We start from the raw sequence: 19,926 nt of genomic DNA, 5'->3' as shown, positions 1-19,926 counted from the left end.
TGTAAATGCTTTGGCGTTATTATTTTGGAGGGCCTGTCCTGGGCCCAGCACTTAAGTGCAATTAATAAGAAAGCACAGCTGTACCATTACTTCCTTAGGAGTTTGCAAAGGTTGGTTTAACATCAGAAACTTAGACAAATTTCTATAGGTGTACATGTAACTGGCTGAATCACAGCCTGGTATGGAAACACCTATACACTTGAATGGAAAATCCTACAGAAATCAGTGGATACGGCCTATTCCTCCCCACTGTTCAGCACATCCACATGAGGCATTGTTGCAGGAAAGCAGCATCCATCACCAAGGACCTCAGTCAGACAGGCATGCTCTCTTCTCATTGCTGTGATTAGAAAGAAGGAACAGGAGCTTCAGGACTCTCACCACCAGGTTCAGGAACTGTTTATACCCCTCAACCATCAGGGTCTTGAACCAAAGGGGATAACTTCATTTAACTTCACTTGCCACATAATTGAAAATGTTTCCACAATCTGTGGACTCAATTTCAAGGCCTCTTCATCTCATATTCTCAATACTTACGGCTTATTTATTTATTTATTATTTCTTTTGTTTTGCACAATTTGTTGTCTTTTGCACAGTGGTTCAACGTCCAATCACAAACGAGAGAGAATCTGCAGATGCTGGAAATCCAAGGAACACTCACAAAATGCTGGAGGAACTCAGCAGGCCAGGCAGCATCGATGGAAAAGAGCACAGTGGACATTTTGGGCCAAAACCCTTCAGCAGGACTGCACTCTTTTCCTAGATGCTGCCTGGCCTGCTGAGTTCCTCCAGCATTTTGTGTGTGTTGGTTGGATGCCCGACGGTGCAGTCTTTCATTGATTCTATTATGGTTATTATTTTATTATGGATTTATTGAATATGCATGTAAGAGAACGAATCTCAGGGTTGTATATGCTGACATATATGTACATTAATAATAAATTTATTTTGAATTATAATATGTATAAACTTGTGTGAAAATGTATCAGTATTGAATATACCTGTAAACTTAAAACTAGCCTTTTAGGCAGTGTTTTTTAAAAATAACTTAATTTTTTCAGCAAATTTTTAAAAATGCTATTATATATGTAAATTCTATATGGCAATAAAGAATGTGTACTCACACAGAAAAGAGAATTGAACTTTCTTTCAAAACGTGATAAACATCAAGGATTTAATGGAAGTTGTGGTGGTAGATAGCGATGTACTGTTAGACGAGGTGTTCTCGGCTCTCTGCGGTTTAGCCATTTCTGGCAGCTGACCCCAGTGCAGCAAATGCAGCCTTTATGTCATGTTTTATAAGTATTATAACACACATGGATTAGTGGGAGTCAAACGGAACCAGCCTCCTGCTGCACACTCGCTCGCTGGCCTTGCTGCAGGGAGCCCCACCCGATCTGCAGTCTGTGATTTGGGGGTGGATGTGGAGCAGGGCTCAGCGGGCCGCCCTGCGGGGTGTGAATGATGACTTGTGTGTGGTCAAACAGGAGCAGAGATAACGACTGACAATGCCGCACCGAACCCTACACACAGGCTAAGCTGTTTTGCTGTTTCATTTTCCCCATTTGTTTCATTCAGGGTGCCAATTAAAATAATTACAATAGTAAACTTATCATGGCCCATTCAGAAACTCCAGCACCCCCCAGTTTTTAACTTGTGTCCCCTAAAAAATCCGACATGTCCCCCGGGAAGGAGAACCACTGGCCTAAGGACTAGTGACAGGCAACTGGAAGCTGAGGACTATCCTTTGAGGCCAAATGAAGGCATTCTGCAGAGCTGTCACTCAATCTGCTTTTGGCCTCACCATTGTAGAGAGGAACAGCAAAAGCGGCACACTAAATTGGAACCAAAACAGAAAATGTTAGAAGAACTCAGCATCAAGCAGCGTTGGTGGAAAGAAAAAAAAACCCAGTTAATATATTAGGTCTGCAGCCAATCATCAGAACTGAAATCCAGTATTCACTAGATTTGTTTCAGATTTCCAGCATCTACAGCTTTTTTGATTTTTTTCTTTAAACTAGAAGTAATTGAAGTAAGTTTTTCATTTGGGAAGCAAAAAAGTGTGGATAGAGATGGCATCCTTTCAATTCTTTTATTTTTATGCTTCTCAAAGATTTTAAATGTTGCCGAAATCTAGCATAGCTTGTCGAAGTGTGTTATGCAGTGTCACAATGTGAGCTTGCAACCGAGGGTGGTCAGACACCTTTGACCATCTGTGTAAAGCTGTGGAATGAGTGAACACTAGTCATTCCAATGTAGGGAGACAGTTTTTTTCCAAGATTTGTTCTGTAACACTCTGTATAGAATTATGATTGCATGGCTAGTGTTGTGTTTGTATGGGGCTGGGAGCATTTTAAAGGAACAAGAGGAATAATGGAAAATCTCATTGAAACCTATCAAATGTTGAAAGGCCCTGATAGAGTGGATGTGGAGAGGAAGCCTCCTACAGCGGGACAGTCTAGGACCAGAAGGCACAGCCTTAGGATAGAGGGACATTCCTTTAGAACAAAGATCAAGAGGAATTTCCTTAGCTGGAGCATGATGAATTTGTGGAATTCATTGCCAAAGATGGCTATGGAGGCCAAGTCATTGGGTATAGCTAAAGTAGAGGTTGATAGGTTCCTGATTAGTAAGGACGTCAAAGGTTTTTGGGAGAAGACAAGAGAATGCGGTCAAGAGGCATAATAAATCAGTTATGATTGAATAGCAAAGCAGGCTCGATGGGCTGAGTGGCCTAAATCTGCTCCTACATCTCATGGTCTTATGGCCAGCTGGTTGCGCAATGGCATCAGCGCCGGACTCCGGAGCGAAGGCTCCCGAGTTCGAATCCAAGTCGGGCAACCCCCGAGCACGCTTTCCGTCCGAGCTGGGTTGACCGTTGAGCTAGCCACTCGGCCTCATAAAACAAAACAAGGGTCGAGTCAGGAATGTTCATATCGTGACCTGGTTAATCTGAAAGGAGACCAATCCTGACACCACTCACCGGACAAGAATGGCTGATTGTCTGGTGTGACACGCTAAAAAAAAATGGACTAGAAAGGCAGGGAATTACATTTTCCTATCCACTATAAGCATTTAGCCCTTGGGGTAATTTCATTGCTGTTTTCCAGAAGGGAAGGATTTTGGTCTTTTTACTGATTTGTTTCTTTTGATCAGAATCACAATGTTCATGAACTTATGCTGTAGTTTCCAAGGTTCACTTGCACTGTGCGATTTATTCCAATAAAATATTAGCAGCATATATCTAAACTAGTTACCCAAGGAACGATTTCTGGAGGCTATTGGCTTCTGAGCTCTTCTGGGAGCATTTCAGAATTGGTTTATTATTGTCACATACCATGATAATTTTGCGTGCCATCAATACAGATTATTTCAAGAGAAAATTAGTAGTGAAATAGAGAATATAGTGCAATAGTTGCAGTTACAGATATAATTTGGTTGAACATATGGTAGGGTGGGACAGTAAGTTTGCAGATGATACAACAATTGATGTTGCAAATTGCATAGTAGCTTTCCAAGCGATACAGTAGATCTGTTGTAAATTTGGACAGAGAAGTGGCAGATGGAGTTTAGTTTGGGAGAGTGTAAGGTGGTGCCCTTTGAAAAATCCAATCAAAAGGGAGAGTACACGGTTAATGGCAGGATCATTAACAATGTTGATGAACGGAGGGAGTTTGGGGCCCATGTACATGGCTGTCTAGAAGTGGCTGCACAGGATGATGGGGTGGTAAAGAAGGCATATGGCATGCTTGCCTTCATTTGTCCACGTATTGAGTTAAAAACCAAAAGTTATAGCTTTATAAACCTCTGGTTATGCCGTATTTAGAGTATTACATTCAAATCAGGTCACCGTATTATAGGAAGAATGTGAGGCTTTGGACAGGGTGCAGAGTATGCTTACCGGATTGCTGCCTGGATGGCGGACGTGTGCTTTGAGGAAAGATTGGACAAACTAGGACTGTTTTCTGCAGAGCAGCAGAGGTTGAGGGAGATTTGGCAGAAATTTATACAATTACGCAAAACACAAGACATCCAACATCTCTCTCCCAGGATTGAAGAGCCTAGTACCAGAGTGCATGTACTTAAGCAGACAGGGGCAAATTAGGAAGGAGATGAGCAAAGCAAACTTTATACATGGAGAGTGGTGGGAACTTGCAACGTAATCCCTGGGGTGGTGATAGAAGCAGATATTATAGGAGCGTTTAAGACCCTCATCGAAAGGCACATGAATATCTAAGGAAGGAAGGGATTTTGTCAATGTGTCGGAATAGGGATTAGATTAATTCAGAGTCATTGTTTTAATTAGTTTGGTGCAACACTGTGGATCAAAGGGCCTATACTGTCCTGTACTGTTCAGCGTTTTATGTTCCTTGGGCTTTCATCTATATTCGATATTCTCTCATCAATGGTTGATCTTCAGAATTAAAATTCACAATCTATATAATGTCCTTGAGGTAAAATGGGAATATTATTCATTAAATGTTAATACTGAGAAATATAACCTGCTGTTAAGATAGGTGAGGAAAACTTGGTCAAAGTGAAATGAGAGGTAGGGACATAAAGGCAAGTATTGGTCCTTGGAAACTGAAGGAAATTTGAATGTGGTGGAGTCATGATTCTTGGGGACATTGAAAAGGCCAGAAGTGATAGAGCATAGAGATTCTCAGAGGACCGTCCAACTGGGAAGAGTCAAGGGTATGAATAGCAGGATATGGAATGAAGGGCAAGAATTTTACAGTCATATTATTGCAAAGTTGGGATAATTGATGAAGAAGAGTGGAAAATGGAATGTGGGCAGCAGTTTTGTATGACATAAAATTTGTACATGCTAGATTAAGAGAAGCTGAGCACGAGGACATGTCGAGACACCAAGTCTAAAGGTAACAAAAAATACATGGTGGCTCCAACAATAGTTGAACACAGTGGTCTGAAGGGCCCATCTTTCTGCTGTACAACTCTATGACTCCATGTATAGATAGGCATGATGGTATTCATTGATGTGGTGAGCTGAAAGGCCTGTTCTTATGCACAACTGAGGCAAGGCTGGAAATTGATTTTATCGAGGAGTAGAAAGTAGGCAGCATTAATGACGAGTTGTTAAATATGACACTAATGCTACAAATGGCTCTTTCAGTTACAAATGTTTTGCTAAAAGAGGGGCAGAATTGATGTGTAGGCAAGTCTGTGGCAAATACTTAATACCCTGGTACAGAATTTGCAATTGGCCTAGAAGTAATAATGCTTTCCATTGATCTCCAAGCAATTCCCTACAGGGACCTGGCAATCTCTGTGGCAAGAATTTTCCCTTTACGGATACTGCTTTGTGTCAGACATCAATTCAATCTGATCCTTGTTACCCAGAGACTGCGATACCATGAAGATGTTTGCTCAGCCAGATGCATGAAATATTTCTTGGTCAGTAAAGGAGGAAGGAAAATACATAATTTTAAGCACTATAAAGAATGCTAAATAAAGATAAGAAAATATATTGTGCATAAGACACTCAGAAATGTTATAAATACAGTAATCCTAGTTTTAAATCACTTATATTTATCACAGAAAGCTTCAATGTGCATATGTAACATATTTTTGGATCAGATGGTATGGAAAGCAGTCTTTAAGTACTACAACATAAGAACAGATTGTTCAGTGTATAATGTCGGCACAAACATAATACAAAATTAAACTAAATCTTTTCTGCCTGCATATGATCCATATCCCTCAATTCCCTGTATACACATGCACCTTTCAAAAAGACTCTTAAATGCTCCTATTATATCTGCTTTCATTGCTACCCTTAGCAGCCCCATTTCAGTCACCTACGCTCTCTTGTAGAAAAAAATTGCCTTCCACACCTCCAGTAAACTTTCTTCCTCTCATCTTAAATGCATGCCCTCTATTATTTGACATTTCTGTCCTAGGATAAAGATTTTGACTATCTAGCCTGGTTAAAAGTGTATGTCAGTTTAAAATACATTTTACTACGAACACAACAGGATGAAGATGCGATGCTCCCAAGCTGATTGGTTCACTCCAGTCTAATGTGCCCACATAACAAATTGGCAACTTGCCTCAATTATTGGAGGAATGCAGACAACAGTGTCATCACAACATTGTGTTTAAACTTCTCTAAGTGAAGAGGAAGGAAAAAGAATCTGACGTAAATAATTTAACAGTCTAGTTATCTCTCTGCAATATCTTATGCTGGGGCTATTTATATAACATCACAGTAGATTGCTGGAAAATAGCAAAGCAGCTGTGTATTTGTTTGTTATTTGCCTTCAATATAAGCGCGTTCTATGCCTGCATATCACTTTCAGAACTCAAGGAATGATCTAAGTGAAGTAGAAGAACTAACACTTTCTAAGTACTTGCCCCTCAGAGCATGCAGAAGCCACAATAATACAGCAGCTGGCACAGTGTAGCCTTAACCCTATGACTTCTTTGCATTCCTCACAGCTTCATCTGGTCTCATGAGGCCTATCATCTCTTATGTGGCTTGCTGTGATCTACTTCCCTGCTAAATTCCCCAGAACAACTAACATATGGATCTTTTACTAAACCCAGCATGAATGACAGATTTAAGTCAATCATTGACTTCTTCACGACAGTTCAGTGTTGCGAATTCAACATTTCTCAGACAGTAGGAACACGGAATCTGCTAACTTTTATTGAGCTATTCCTAGCAATAAATTTTAACATTTTTAAATGACATTTATACTGCCGTTCTTTGCTCCTTTTAAACCCACACACAACATCTGTATGTCAATAAAACACCAGTGACAGTTAACTGCTGATGAACTTCAACAGGTTTAATTCTGCACAACTACGTTATAGCCAAATAACAAGTCAAACCATTATAATATTGTGGAAAACGCATTACTCATAAAAGAGTATTCTTGGACTGATTCAGAGGTGGATTAACACCTATACGTAAACAGAAACTGCGTCAGTGTCTGATTACGGAAGATTTACTCAGATCTGACATTCCAGATCCTAGTGAACTTGGAGTTTTGTCCAAACTTGCTGTTTGATAAAAGGGCTAATTCATTTTAGTGGTAGCTCAGATTAAAAATGACAAAGCTCAGATGGAATGCCAAAAGATGCCAATTTTGCAGATCTGCTTCATGAATACTAAAGATATGGCTCTGGCTTATATACTATAAAATGTTTACATATTAACATAAAAGCTTTATTTGAATAGTCTATTGACAAGATAACAGTAAAAATCTTACAAGAAAATTAATCTTTAAAAGATTTATTTTTGAAATTTGTATACAAAATGACATGCTTGATTTGTCAGTGGATCATTTGTTAGTTTTCAATGGCTTTAAGTGAACATAATTCCAAACATAAATGGCTTATTGTAATGTTTTGCTTCACAACAATTGGATCTTAAGATTATTATTTTTGTCCATGAATTTTGCATAACACTGTTCATTATTAATTAGTTTGATTTTATAACTCATAGCTTAATTATGATAATAATTATAGCAAAAGTACTCCAATTCAATTAAAATTGTCCTGGAAGTGATCCTATTTAATTTATTAGGTTTGGTTCAGCAACCGCCGAGCTCGTTGGAGGAAACAAGCAGGAGCCAATCAACTACTGGCATTTAATCACTTGATTCCAGGTGGATTCCCGCCCACAGCAATGCCAGCACTGTCGCCATACCAGCTGTCCGATGCCAGTTATCCACCTACATCGATACCACAGGGTAAATCTTTAATACCCATATTCTAAACAGAATAATGTCATTACAATTATCACAAGCTTTTGTGCTTTAGAGTAAACCAAGGAGCTTCCAAATAAGAAAAAGTTGTTCAGTATTATTATCCATAAGTACTACAAAAAAAGTGAAATTATCAAGGAAGAGGTGAATGATTTGCCATTTTAGATGACTTTTTTTTCAGATGGCTTCTGTTACAATAGCTTGAGAGAACAAAGAGAATAAGGTATAAATTTAACTTTAGCAGTATCCCAAAAGGTATGATTAATAAGCAGCCATCACTCTTGCTCCCAGTTGTCTTAGCTAGAATATCCAATCACTGGTTTGTTTCCGAATCACTTTTGCTCATTGAGAAAAGTAAGAACTTCCCTTCTTGTGGTTTTTCCATTCAGAATATATATTTCAAGGCAGGCTTGATCCCTGGGTGCCAGGTCTGTGTGGTGGCAAGTTTTTCAGTAATATAATGGGTAAAGGAAAAATTAAACTTCTGGTTCATTCAGGTCCAGCTAACTGTCTAATGTTTAGACTTTTTAAAAAATAAATCATGAAATGATTAAATCATTTAAAAATACCCAAACAACTTAAAACATCTAAAATTATTGAATAGTTTCCTCATTTCTCTGTGGCCAGTCCCATCCATAAGACATAGGAGCAACTGCTAGGCCATTTGGCCCATCAGCTCTGCTCTGATGCAATTCTGCGTCATGGCTAATTTATTGTCCTTCTCAACACCATACTTCTGCCTTCACCCCATCACCTTTGATGCTCTTAATAATCATGAACCTAACAACTTTTGCCTTGAATATACACAATGGCTTGGCCTTTACAGTCATCTGTGGCAATAAATTCTGATGTTTCACCACCTTCGGGCTAAAGAATTTCCTCTTCATCTCTGTTGTAAAGGGATATCCTTATATCTGAGGCTGTGTCCTCTGGTCCTAGACTTCCCCACTATAGGAAATGTCCTCTTCATGTTCACTCTATCTACGGTTCAGTTAGATCCTCCTCTCACTCTTCTAAATTCCAGTGAGCACAGACTTGAGGCCTTCAAATGTTCCTCATACATTAACCCTTTCATTCCCAGGATCATTCTCATGAACCCCCTCTAGACTCTCTCAAGTATCAACACATCTTTTCTTAGATAAGGGGCCCAAAACTGTTCATAATTTTTCAAGTACGGTCTGACCAAAGCATTGATGTTACATCATTGCTTTTTATATTCTAGTCTCAAAATGAATGTTGATGAAGTGCTATTTGCTTTCCTTACCACCAGCTCAACCTGCTAGTTAACCCTGAACCTTTAGAGAATCTTGCATGAGGACTCTCGGGTTCCTCTGCACCTCTGATTTCTGAATTTGCTCCCTGTTTAGAAAATAGCTGACACCTTTATTCTTCTACTGACATACACTGTATTCCATCTGCTACTTCTTTGCCCCTTCTCTAATCTGTCTGTCCTGCAGGCTCCCTGTCTCCTCAACACTCCCGTAAAAATCAATGGTTTACTCTGGCTCAGGGTGATCACATAGGTTTCATACCTGGGGGGGGGGGGGGGGGTTACCACATCCATACATTTGCTTGTTGCATGGGAAAACAATTCAGACCATCTAACCTATCTATACCTCATATAATTTTATTACATCTATCAGGTCACCTTTTAGTCTCCTTCCCTCAAGGGAGAAGCCTAGTCTATCCCATAACTAATGTTCCCAAATTCAGGCAACATCTTGGTTCTGCACCAAATTTTATATTCTAAGCCCTGACCTTTGAAGGCAAGCATGCCATATGTTGTTTCCATCACCCACATATGTTGCTGCTTTCATGGAAAAAATGTTCCTGAGTATTCCTTAACACCCTAGTATTTACTACTGTCTATACATTCTACCCCAATTTGCTGTCACATAGTGCAGCACCCCGCTCATGTTAATTTGTTAATTAATTCATTGGGATTAAATTCTGTCTGCAAGTGCCCTGCTCACCTTTTCATCTGATATATTTGAGTCATGCATCCATTTTCCTGCAGTAACTAAGTCACTTTTTTTCCCACTGTTTTAAATAGAACTGAATATCAAAAGAGATGTATCATAAGTGTCTAGCACAACAACTCCTTTAGACATTTTTATCCAAAGCCTAAAGTCCTCCAACTCTAACATAATCCATTGTGCATCCTTAACTCCTTTTGGAATGTGGTTGTTCTGGAAAATTATTGGAAAAGAAGTAATACTCAATATTTTCTCATAATTGTGAAGTAACTATAACAGGCCTGAATTATTGTTCTTAATTTGTTTTTGGTGCCCATATAACACAAAGTTTTCCATTTGTCTTGATCTTTTTGCCTACAAGGCTTCTCTGCATGATTCTTTAAAGCAGTTTGATGTTTCTGCTACAATCATTTCTTCCAGATGTTTCATGGAATTGAAAGATCCTTTAGTTATGATAAATAGCTATCAAGCCACTTTAGTGTGTACACTCAAGCATTCTTCAGTAAATGTGTTGGCACTAGACTTTGGAACACTTTGCATTATGAGACCCAGTGTCACTTTCAATTACTTTGAGTTTAAATGATGTTAGAGGGAGGAAAACATATCCTTTACATTGCTGCAATGATGGAAAGTTTCCTCTGAACTCTGTGCACTAAAATCACAACCATGTTTCTTAAAGAATTTCAACAGTTTCACTAAGTCTGGTTCACAGGTGGAATTACTCCCTGTCAGTGTATTTAATTTCACCCCTCTTCAGTACAAGTGCAATGTTTGCTCTACCTGTCCATCGCAAGTAAGATGAGCCACAGTGGCTGTGGGGAGTGAAATTGTTCACAAGGTAGAACCTTGTGAGTAATGGTAAATCAGCAGAATTTTTCACTGCAGCATTCGTCATTTTGCTGAAGTCGCTTATTTTGTGCTGTCACCAAAGTCTTGCACGAGACACTCAGTCCAATGAAAGAGCCATGTTCTTTGCAGCCAGAAGACAATTGAGACTTTTGTCCCATCATTTGGGACAGGATTTTAAACCAGTTCCAGATTTCAAAGCAAAGAATACTAACACTTTTGGGTGAAGCATTTCTGAAATAACAGGAAGCATTTGCAGAAGGTTGGAAAGCAATAAAATAAAAATCCTCAGACAGGTTTCATGAAAATTTAAAGTAACAGTAAGGGTTAACAAATTTCACAACACATGCCAGTGATAATAAACCTGATTCTGATTCTGAGGGGGAAAAAAAAGAAACTTCATACTTCTTTGTAAATACATAACAATATTCTAATCACTTTGTGAAGAATTTCCTCTGTTTGAAGAGAATATATAAAAAATTTGGTAATTACTGTGCTGTTTATGAAGTTTGTGTTCTTTTTTCAATGAAATGTAGAAGAAAGTATCATTTCTTTCAATATTAAAATCGATAACATTGTGGTTAGCTTTTAGATAATGTTTTGGTTGTTTCAATGACTTGTAAATGATATCGCAAAAGAAGGTTAGCATTCTATTTAAAAAGTCACTGCCTTCATAACAAAAAGTCTATTGGAAACAACTCTTTTTATCAGGGAGAATTACCAAAAATAAAACCAATAATTTTTGTATGAAGCTTCATCAAAGGGAACACTGAAGGAAGCTTTAGGTTCAGTAAAAGACATCTTTAATTATATCATTTTTGGTTTCTAGTGACCAATGTCAATCATATGATCAAATGATAGCATCAATCACATATAAGGTGGGGAGAGTGTAGGGTAGATAACTGATTTTAATTAGGTTCTATGAAATTGCTTTCTCATTATTTTTCCCTTCTAAATATTATATGTGTTTTGCTGGAATTTATATTACTGAGGTATATTTATGAACAAGTCAAACATGTTTTTTTGTTGAAGATTCTGCTTTTTTAAATTACTATATTTTGACTTCTGAAACAAATAAGTAGCAATAGCTAAAAAGTGCCTTAAAGGCTACTAGATACACGAGCTTATTAGATTTTAGTCTTAGAATAGCAATTCCTTAAGATAGAAAAGTGATGGAGCACTAATACAATAAATGTTATTGTGCTTTCAGCAATCTCCGATCCAAGCAACACAGTTCACAGGCCACAGCCTCTGCCTCCGACATCAGTTCATCAGAGCAGCCTCCCTTCTACTCCGGACAGCAGTTCAGCTTACTGCTTATCCACCAGCAGGCATGGATTTTCAGGGTACACAGACAGCTTTGTGTCTCCAGCAGGGTCTACCAATCCTATGAACCCAACGGTTAGCAACGGCCTCTCACCTCAGGTCAGTTTTGTGATTCAGAACAGGCTGTCTACTGTATATGTGAAGCAAATAGTTTGCTACCCAAGGCAAAACTAAAGAAAGATTTCTAAATTTAAAATCATTGCCCAAATCTGTTTATGCAGTTCATGTGACTATGCTGGTTTATGCTCAGTAATTTTTCCAAGTACTTGGCTTCCTTGGCACTTTATAAGACAACTATTTCACTGTTATCTTTTGGAATACTCAAATGTCATACAAGTGGATAAATACTGAGAACACTATATAAAGAGTAACTACAAAGACTTCATTGCAGAACTCATAAAGAAAGTAAAAATCAAACAGCTTTCCAAGATGAAATTCCATGTGTGTTTTAGGTTACTGTGTAATAGATTAAAGTGCATTACCATTAAAGTCACAAACTTGCTTACCTCCATTGTTTAAATACATGGGTTAATTTTTAAAGACGTTTTTCTAGACTGTATTTCTATCATTTTCAATCTTGGCAGTTACTAATATATTCTTTTGACAATGTTTATAAAAGTGAATTAACAATCCCATTAACAGTATTCCCCATCTAAGATCCTCTGTTAAGTAAACTAGAGTTCAAAATTGGAACTCTAGGTGGGGCATTACTTTTGGAGCCATTTAACAGACTAAGACATGTATATCATTATAATTATTTTGCTAAATCTCTCCTCTTAAAATACATATAATAGATCTTAAATGGGAATTCACATTACAAATTTGGCTTTTTTGATCTAGAAATGGTTAATATGGGGGGCATAATTTTAAGGTCATTTGACGAAAGTATGTAGGGATGACAGAGAGTAGCTTTTTACACAGAGAGTAGTGAGCAAACGGAAAGCTCTGCCAAGGGTGGTAGTAGAGACAGGTAGATTAGGGGCATTTAAGAAACACTTAGATGCTTGAAAGCTGGAGGGCTATGTAGGAGGGAAAGGTGAGATTGATTTCAGAGTAGGTTAAAGTGTCAGCACAACATTGTGGGCCAAATGGCCTGTACTGTGCTGTTATGATCTAGGTTCTATGATCAAGTTATATTTTGTTTAAAAATGAGTCCACACAGTAGTGTTAAATCAGGCAAAATGGCAAAGACAACATTAAGATGTGCTTTTAAACAACTACTGTAAGTTCTACTTTTGTTTATAAATTTAAAGCTCTAATATCACAATGAAATTACTATGGAAAACATCCATATTACATGATTATGTGGTCAGTAAATTATACTAGAAGCAATTAATTTTATATAGTGTTATAAGAGACTGGTGGGGGGAAATAAAGTTGGTTTGTGTGACACCATTGTCATGAATGATCCCTTCATTGAAACATGCAGGCTTAAGGCTCACTTAATGGAGCATCTCAAGCTAATATTGCACCTTAGGCTAATATCACCCACACTTGATATTGCACCATTAAACTTTTTAAATGTATTACCAGCTGGTGAAAGTAGACATTATCATTTTATTAAAATATACTGTCTCCATTTATTAGCATAAGTTGGACACAGGTGTCATTTGATATGTACACCAGTTAATTTTTAATATAGGTCACAAGGGACTGGAACATATAATTAAAACAGAGTCATTTCAGAGTGAGGAGATAGAATGCTAAAGGTATGATTTTCTTGAAAAGCATTCTATAAATTGAAGAACAGAAGGAAGCACGAAATGACATAAATGAAAAGTGAAAAGACAATTATAGTCAATTACACACCAATCATTGGTTACCGCGACTGCTTGAACAGTAAGGAACATTTTAATAGGCAGAAAATGAGATTCTAATGGCACAAAGGGGGGCCAAAATGATTGCTTGCATCTGTGGCTTTTTATTCTTCATTTAATGTGCAGTTGAATTGCGCAATGTTTTTACCGCTTTCTGCAGTACGCTGATAACTCCCAGATCCAACAGTTCAGACTATGGTAGAAACTATAAAGTGAGAATAAACAACTCCCCCCTTTGGGCAAATAGGACCTTTCCTGGTTTCTTTTGCTTAGAGCATGCAATTAATTGACATCTTAATCAATTTCTTTTGGGAAGTGAGAGTGTAGCAGCATCAAACACATTGCTGTCGCATTGGAATTAGAAATTCTTAGTGCCTTGTGTTCAAAACAGTCAAGTGGCTCTGCATATCATCAGCTCATTTACTTGTTTTGCCCTCTTGAATGCCTTAGCCTCTGTCTGATTAATATGTCATTGCAATGGAGATGCCTTGCTACTGTATATGAAGATCATCTTTCTGGTGAAATGATGACAGCAGTGCCCTGTTTTGTGTTGCATTTTGTATCTGTGCTGTTGATACAGTTGGACAAGTTGGAAAATATGTATGATTCTTAACAAAATATCTGAAAATGTATATTTGGGATGTGAAATCTTAGTCAATATAATCATAAAGATATATGAATTCAAAGACTCTGGAAAAGAATTCACCCACACATTCTATCTTTAAATTAGATCTACATCTACATTTTAAGTACTTCCTGATAAAAATTAGATATTCATTGTCTATGATTAGAATTATACCTTCTTCTGACTGGACGCCAGAAGAATCGTTATTTTTATCTATCCTGTCAAATCCTTCTATTAATCACTCACCAGTTACTTTCCAATCTTCTATACTCAAGAAAATACAACTATGGTATTATACCTAACTATGGTATAATTCTATAGAATCTGCACAACATTTCCTGGAAGCCTGACACACCTTTCCCTAATATGAATTGGTCACAAAAGAATGCATTTCTCCAGATGAGGTCTGATCTACTTTGTCTGGAGCTGGTGCATAACTCCCATTACATCATATAACCCAGTAACGGGGGAGAAAAACTTTGAAAAGTCCTACAGTTACTCAACAGGTCATTGACCTAAAACATTAACTCTTTTTCTCTTTCTATGCAAACTGCATGACTTGTTGAGTCTTTCCTCTTTTCAGGTTTTAAGTTAGTTTAGTTACTTTTTGATTTAGTAGTTTTTTCCAGCTCCAATCACATCTTTTTTTGGCCTGGTTTGTTGTTGTTTTTTTTTTTGAAAAGCATCCTTAAACACCTTTAGGACTTGCACATGTCTAACCAGATGAAATTGCAAGAAGGCAAACATATGACCAATGCTAGGAAATAAAGCATGAATTATAATTACATGCTGAACTCATGCTCTCCCATTGAATCAACAAGTTGGAACACATCGAGCAACTAGTTATTAATAGCTCAGACTTTGAAGATTTTCAAGGCCACTATTTTAGCATCTGACCTGAACTCATGCCATTTTATTTCATAAGAAATCTTGTCATAATCACAACATCCTTGCTGAGCTGAATTTAAAAATAATCTGCAAACTAGCTGCTCCATCAAATCTACTAATATCATGAGAATATAGGAAAGGATAAATGAGGAAATTCATGTTCTCTCTGCATTTAAAACTCAAACATCTGAAAATAATACTTTATTCAAAATTTCGGTCACAGCATCTGTCCTAAAGCCAATAAATCCCAGAGCGTTTTGAATTGAAGAATAAATAAAGAATTAATTTGCAGTTCAACATCTGTAGATGTTATCAACCAATGCCTGTTTCCAGGTTGAAAGTCTCTGATCTGTTTTCATCTTACAGCTTCTGAAGGAGGGCCTTTATTTTTATGACCCTGACAGGAAGGATGAGTTGAACCAAAGTTGCTTTATCATCACTGACTGATGGGACAAATACGGTATATAAATTGCGTAATCGTAGTAGGCCCCATTCTTCATTTTAAACATTTTATTTACATGTGCCAGTGATTTATTTTTTAAAGTGTAGCTCCCCCCCCCCAGAAATAGATGACGCGAGATATTATCAAACAAATATAAAACTTCCTTCATAAATGATTTTAAGTTAATGTTCTTTTTCAAAATACTTTTTGACTCCAAACTCTTGATACCTCTGAAAAGTGTCTCCACTTTCAGAATTTTATAAAAATAATGTACAAAGTTTTTGACAAGATGCTCTAATGTTCCTGTGTTTCAAAGTGAGTTTTACATCTGAGTACTATTCCACAAAAGACTTCTTCATTGATAGCAATATAGCAGTTGTTAAAACGTGTATTTTGCTGCAATATCATATAACTCTTTGATCAGAATCCTCTTCTGGTATGTAATCCATCAAGTTTAGTTTTATTACTGTATGGATTAAATATCTTTTACTGTTTTGAAACCATGAAGGAATCTAAAATTTATGTCTGCATTGGTGTGGGAACCAAGTGCCCTTTAACTTCTAAGCAGCGATATTATAGGTAATAAGATCTATCTCAACTCCATGTGATACACAGCAAATCATGGGTACACAAGAGCGAGTTACAAAGCTTGCACAGTATCAGGGCATTCAGATCATGTCATAAACCTCAAGGCTGAAGCTGGAACAATACATGTGGATCATCTGTAATTCAAAGTTATGCTAATGTCTATAATTTTTGTTCTAGCCTTCTTTAATTATTTTAAAAATGGATTTCTTAAGATACTTTACTTTCTGCTTACCGTACCTTAGATGCATCATTGTCTCCATTAAAGGACGTTCTTTATGACTTTTAATATATTAAAAATGTAAAATAACTTCTTTGTATTCCTTCCCTAACTAACATACTTTTGTGCAGCTTCCAAAGACAGCCTTATTGAGAGTGTCATGTGAATGCAGTTTTTATGTGTGAAAGGTTAAGACTCTCAATGGCTTTCCAGTCTTAGAGTCCTTGAGTTTGTTGCTGCTGATGTATGCCTTATGATCTGTGAAATGAAAGAATGCATATCGCAAGCTATTGCAGTAAGACTATAACATACAATACCAAATTACAATACTTGTTGAAAGGATTTTATATATTTTTCTTGTCTTAGTGATCCCCAATACATAATTAATTTTCCAGGTTATTCTGCAAATTTTAATGCGTTATGGAAGAACAAATTCTTTCCATCAGGAGCATAAGTCAGAGAAAGGAAGCTAGACATTTCCTACCAGTTGTTTTTGATTTGATAAGTTAGCTCCTTTCCAATGTTGGTAGCTGGAAATACTCTTACTGCTGATATTCACCGATCATCCTTTAACTGATCAGAAGTTGTATTTATTGAGATTACAGCGCAGACAATAGCCAAGAAAGGACAGATTTACTTCAAATATAACTAAATCTTAGTGACTAATTATCAAAGACAATCAAGATTAACCTTGGAAAACATAAGAGGATTTCAGCTGGGATATTAAAATTAATCCGACCCCTTCTTATTGTAATGAAATAGTTCCTTATGATTGACAGCAGATTAATCAAACCATCCTGTGATAACTTTCACAAACTTTTTTTCTTTTTCAAAAGCATGGTAGCATCATGGTTTTCTGAAGACAGAACCAAGATCCAAAACATTTTGCTTATTGTGCCATATCGCTTTGAAGCATTATGTCATTAAATGTTCTCTTTGTTACCTGATTTGCACTTTGACCAAAATCTCAACCCAGTAACTAATTAAAAAAAGAAGGCAGGTTATACCTTTCCCTCCTTTTGTAGCTGCTATTCATTTACGTACATGCAAGAAATGTGTATTTAAAAAAGCAATAGTAAACAAAATTCAGTGGAAGAACAGAGATTTGGAATATTACTGTAAAGTTCAGTCTTTGAATTTTGCATCTTGATTTCAAATGTAATCTTTGTTCACTTAGCTAGTGAAACAGTTTATTCCATGATGCAGTGCTATTGAATATTTTCTGTACATACGCTTTTGTAAACAACCTGTATTTTTTCAATTGCAGATTTAATATCAAGTTCCAATTTCTTTTGATCAAATAGCTTGTTTCAAGTATTGGACAAATCCAATTTTTCACTTCTAATTGGGTAATGATATAATTGAGATTCAAACAACTATTTCATGCAATTTGGTTCTAACTAATATCTTATTTAGCCACGTTTTCATCAGCAAGGAAAGAAATTACAGAGGTCTAAAAATAAAATTTACTCAAAATGCCACACCAACTGAATTTGCAGAAGTAGCTAGCAAACTGCAAACATTAGGAATCTGATTACTGCATCTGCCTATTTCTGTGTTCAGATTCTGACTTTTCTTAATCTCCAGAAGCACGAATATGATATTATGCTCAAATTGTAAATAAAAACACTAAGGCAGATAACTTTAAAAGTTGAAAATACTTTTTATCATAAAAATGTCAGTTATGCATCTTAGAATAGCAGAATGTTGCTGAAATATATTGTCAGTACTGTTCAGTGTAAGGCAGCTGGCTTATCAAGTCACGGGTCCTTTACGTTTGATGGTTCAGCTCAGGGCTAACAGCCCTGACTGGTAAAACAAAATAGTTACAGTAACGGCAATGAAGAATCTTTCTATTCCTGAGTCTCCAACCGGGACTTGCATGACTGACAGTAGTGAAAACCGAGAGGAAGCTACTGACATGATGAACAAAGCCTTGAACACTGCTAGAGATGGAGGAACTTCATTGCTGCTCTAAACCCCAGTAGTGTAATGGGCAGTAACTGACTAACAAACAAGTCACTAATGCCATTTGATAATGTTGATTAATGAAAATGATCAGATTGAATAATAGAAATAACAGCTGGTTCATTACATTTGATGGTGAGTCTGAAGGTAAAACTGGTCACTGAATTATTATTACATGTTGCTGTTCAGTAAACTTGAGCTGCAAATTAGGTAGGATTAACATTCAGTATCAGACAATGTTCTGGAATGCTTATGGATAACTACATGGAAATATATATATTGTTTGGTGTGTTTTTATTTTGAATTACTATGTTGGAGACATGGAGTTTACATCTCAGCAAGCAGCAATGAACTTGTTCAAAGCACAGTCCCTTTATGAATAGAAAACAGCCTCCAATTATGTTCAGTGTTTTGGAACTGAAGAGTGTGTAGAAAAGGGAACCCGGATTGTGTCTTTGGGTTAGGCAGCACAGCTAGAGGTATATATGTGCAATAAGGATCTTACAGAGACAGTGTTTAAAACGCTGTAAAATATGAGGCTCATATAAAATATTCTGATGCAATCACAAAATCAATTAAAGATAGCGGAGATGAGAATGATAAGGAGAGTACTTGAGGGCATTCTGAAGACTCCAGAGCTGCACCAGAGAGTAGGAGGGGCTCCCCTACTATTGTTAGTGGGAAACTATGACCAATGAATCCAAAGGTTTTGAGAAGACAACAGATCTGTTGGGGAAGAGAACATAGTGGCTATTATTTAATAGGTTTTAGGAAATTGATGTAGAAGGAGATCAACAGAAAATTAAAAAAAACTCTGTTTTGGAAAACCAGGGAAGACTGCAGGTGCTGAAAATCAGGAGGAACTCAGTACAGATGCAGCCGTACTTACTGAGTTCTTCCGGCATTTTTTTTCTGTGTTGGTTAATACTGTATTTCAGTTTAACACTCAGAGAAAAACGAATGAGATCTGTCTTACACGCACCTAATTTTACCTTCTGTTGAGATTTTAAAAAGTACGGGAAGATACATTACAGAATATTTAACATGCCGCAGTTTCTACAAGACAGCCTAATCTCAAGTACAGGAAAACTACTCCAGTGTGAAAAGATAATTATTTTTTTATTATTTTGACCTACCAAAGTTTGTCCTGACATTAACAGCTAGTAAAAGTAAATATAAAAAAAGATCTGCAGATTGGCGATTAACACAGTGAAGTGTAGAAACTTACTGTTGAATGCTCTTGTCAGAAATAGTAAATGAAAGGGTTAATTGCTTTTGACCATCAATGATCCAGCAGTAGCTTGACCCTCCTCTTGATGATGAATGAAAGGTTACTGACCCGCATGTGTTTCCCATTAAGACCAAGCTTTGCTGTGACATCTTCAAGAGCATTTATCAGGATTCCACTGACAGCATGTTCTGTAAATGACAGAAAGCAAATGTGTAAGGGTCAGAAAGGAGAATGTCATCAGCTCCTGTATAATACATTTCTGAATCGAA

The 19,926-nt window shown here is 37.0% G+C and overlaps 1 protein-coding gene across 3 annotated transcripts in view; it reads left to right on the top strand.

The window, feature by feature from the left end:
• Positions 1-19,926, top strand: part of pax3b (paired box 3b) — a 92,364-nt gene that overhangs the window by 47,109 nt on the left and 25,329 nt on the right. For all 3 annotated transcript variants that reach the window (XM_073040937.1, XM_073040936.1, XM_073040938.1), the window contains exons 6-7: positions 7,553-7,718; positions 11,766-11,980. In XM_073040937.1, coding sequence (XP_072897038.1) covers positions 7,553-7,718; positions 11,766-11,980 — 381 coding nt within the window. The remainder of the gene's footprint in view (positions 1-7,552; positions 7,719-11,765; positions 11,981-19,926) is intronic.

This window comes from Hemitrygon akajei, chromosome 3 (genome assembly GCF_048418815.1).
Source record: "Hemitrygon akajei chromosome 3, sHemAka1.3, whole genome shotgun sequence".
In the NCBI taxonomy this organism is placed as follows: domain Eukaryota; kingdom Metazoa; phylum Chordata; class Chondrichthyes; order Myliobatiformes; family Dasyatidae; genus Hemitrygon; species Hemitrygon akajei.
This window is presented reverse-complemented; position numbering and strand designations above follow the sequence as displayed.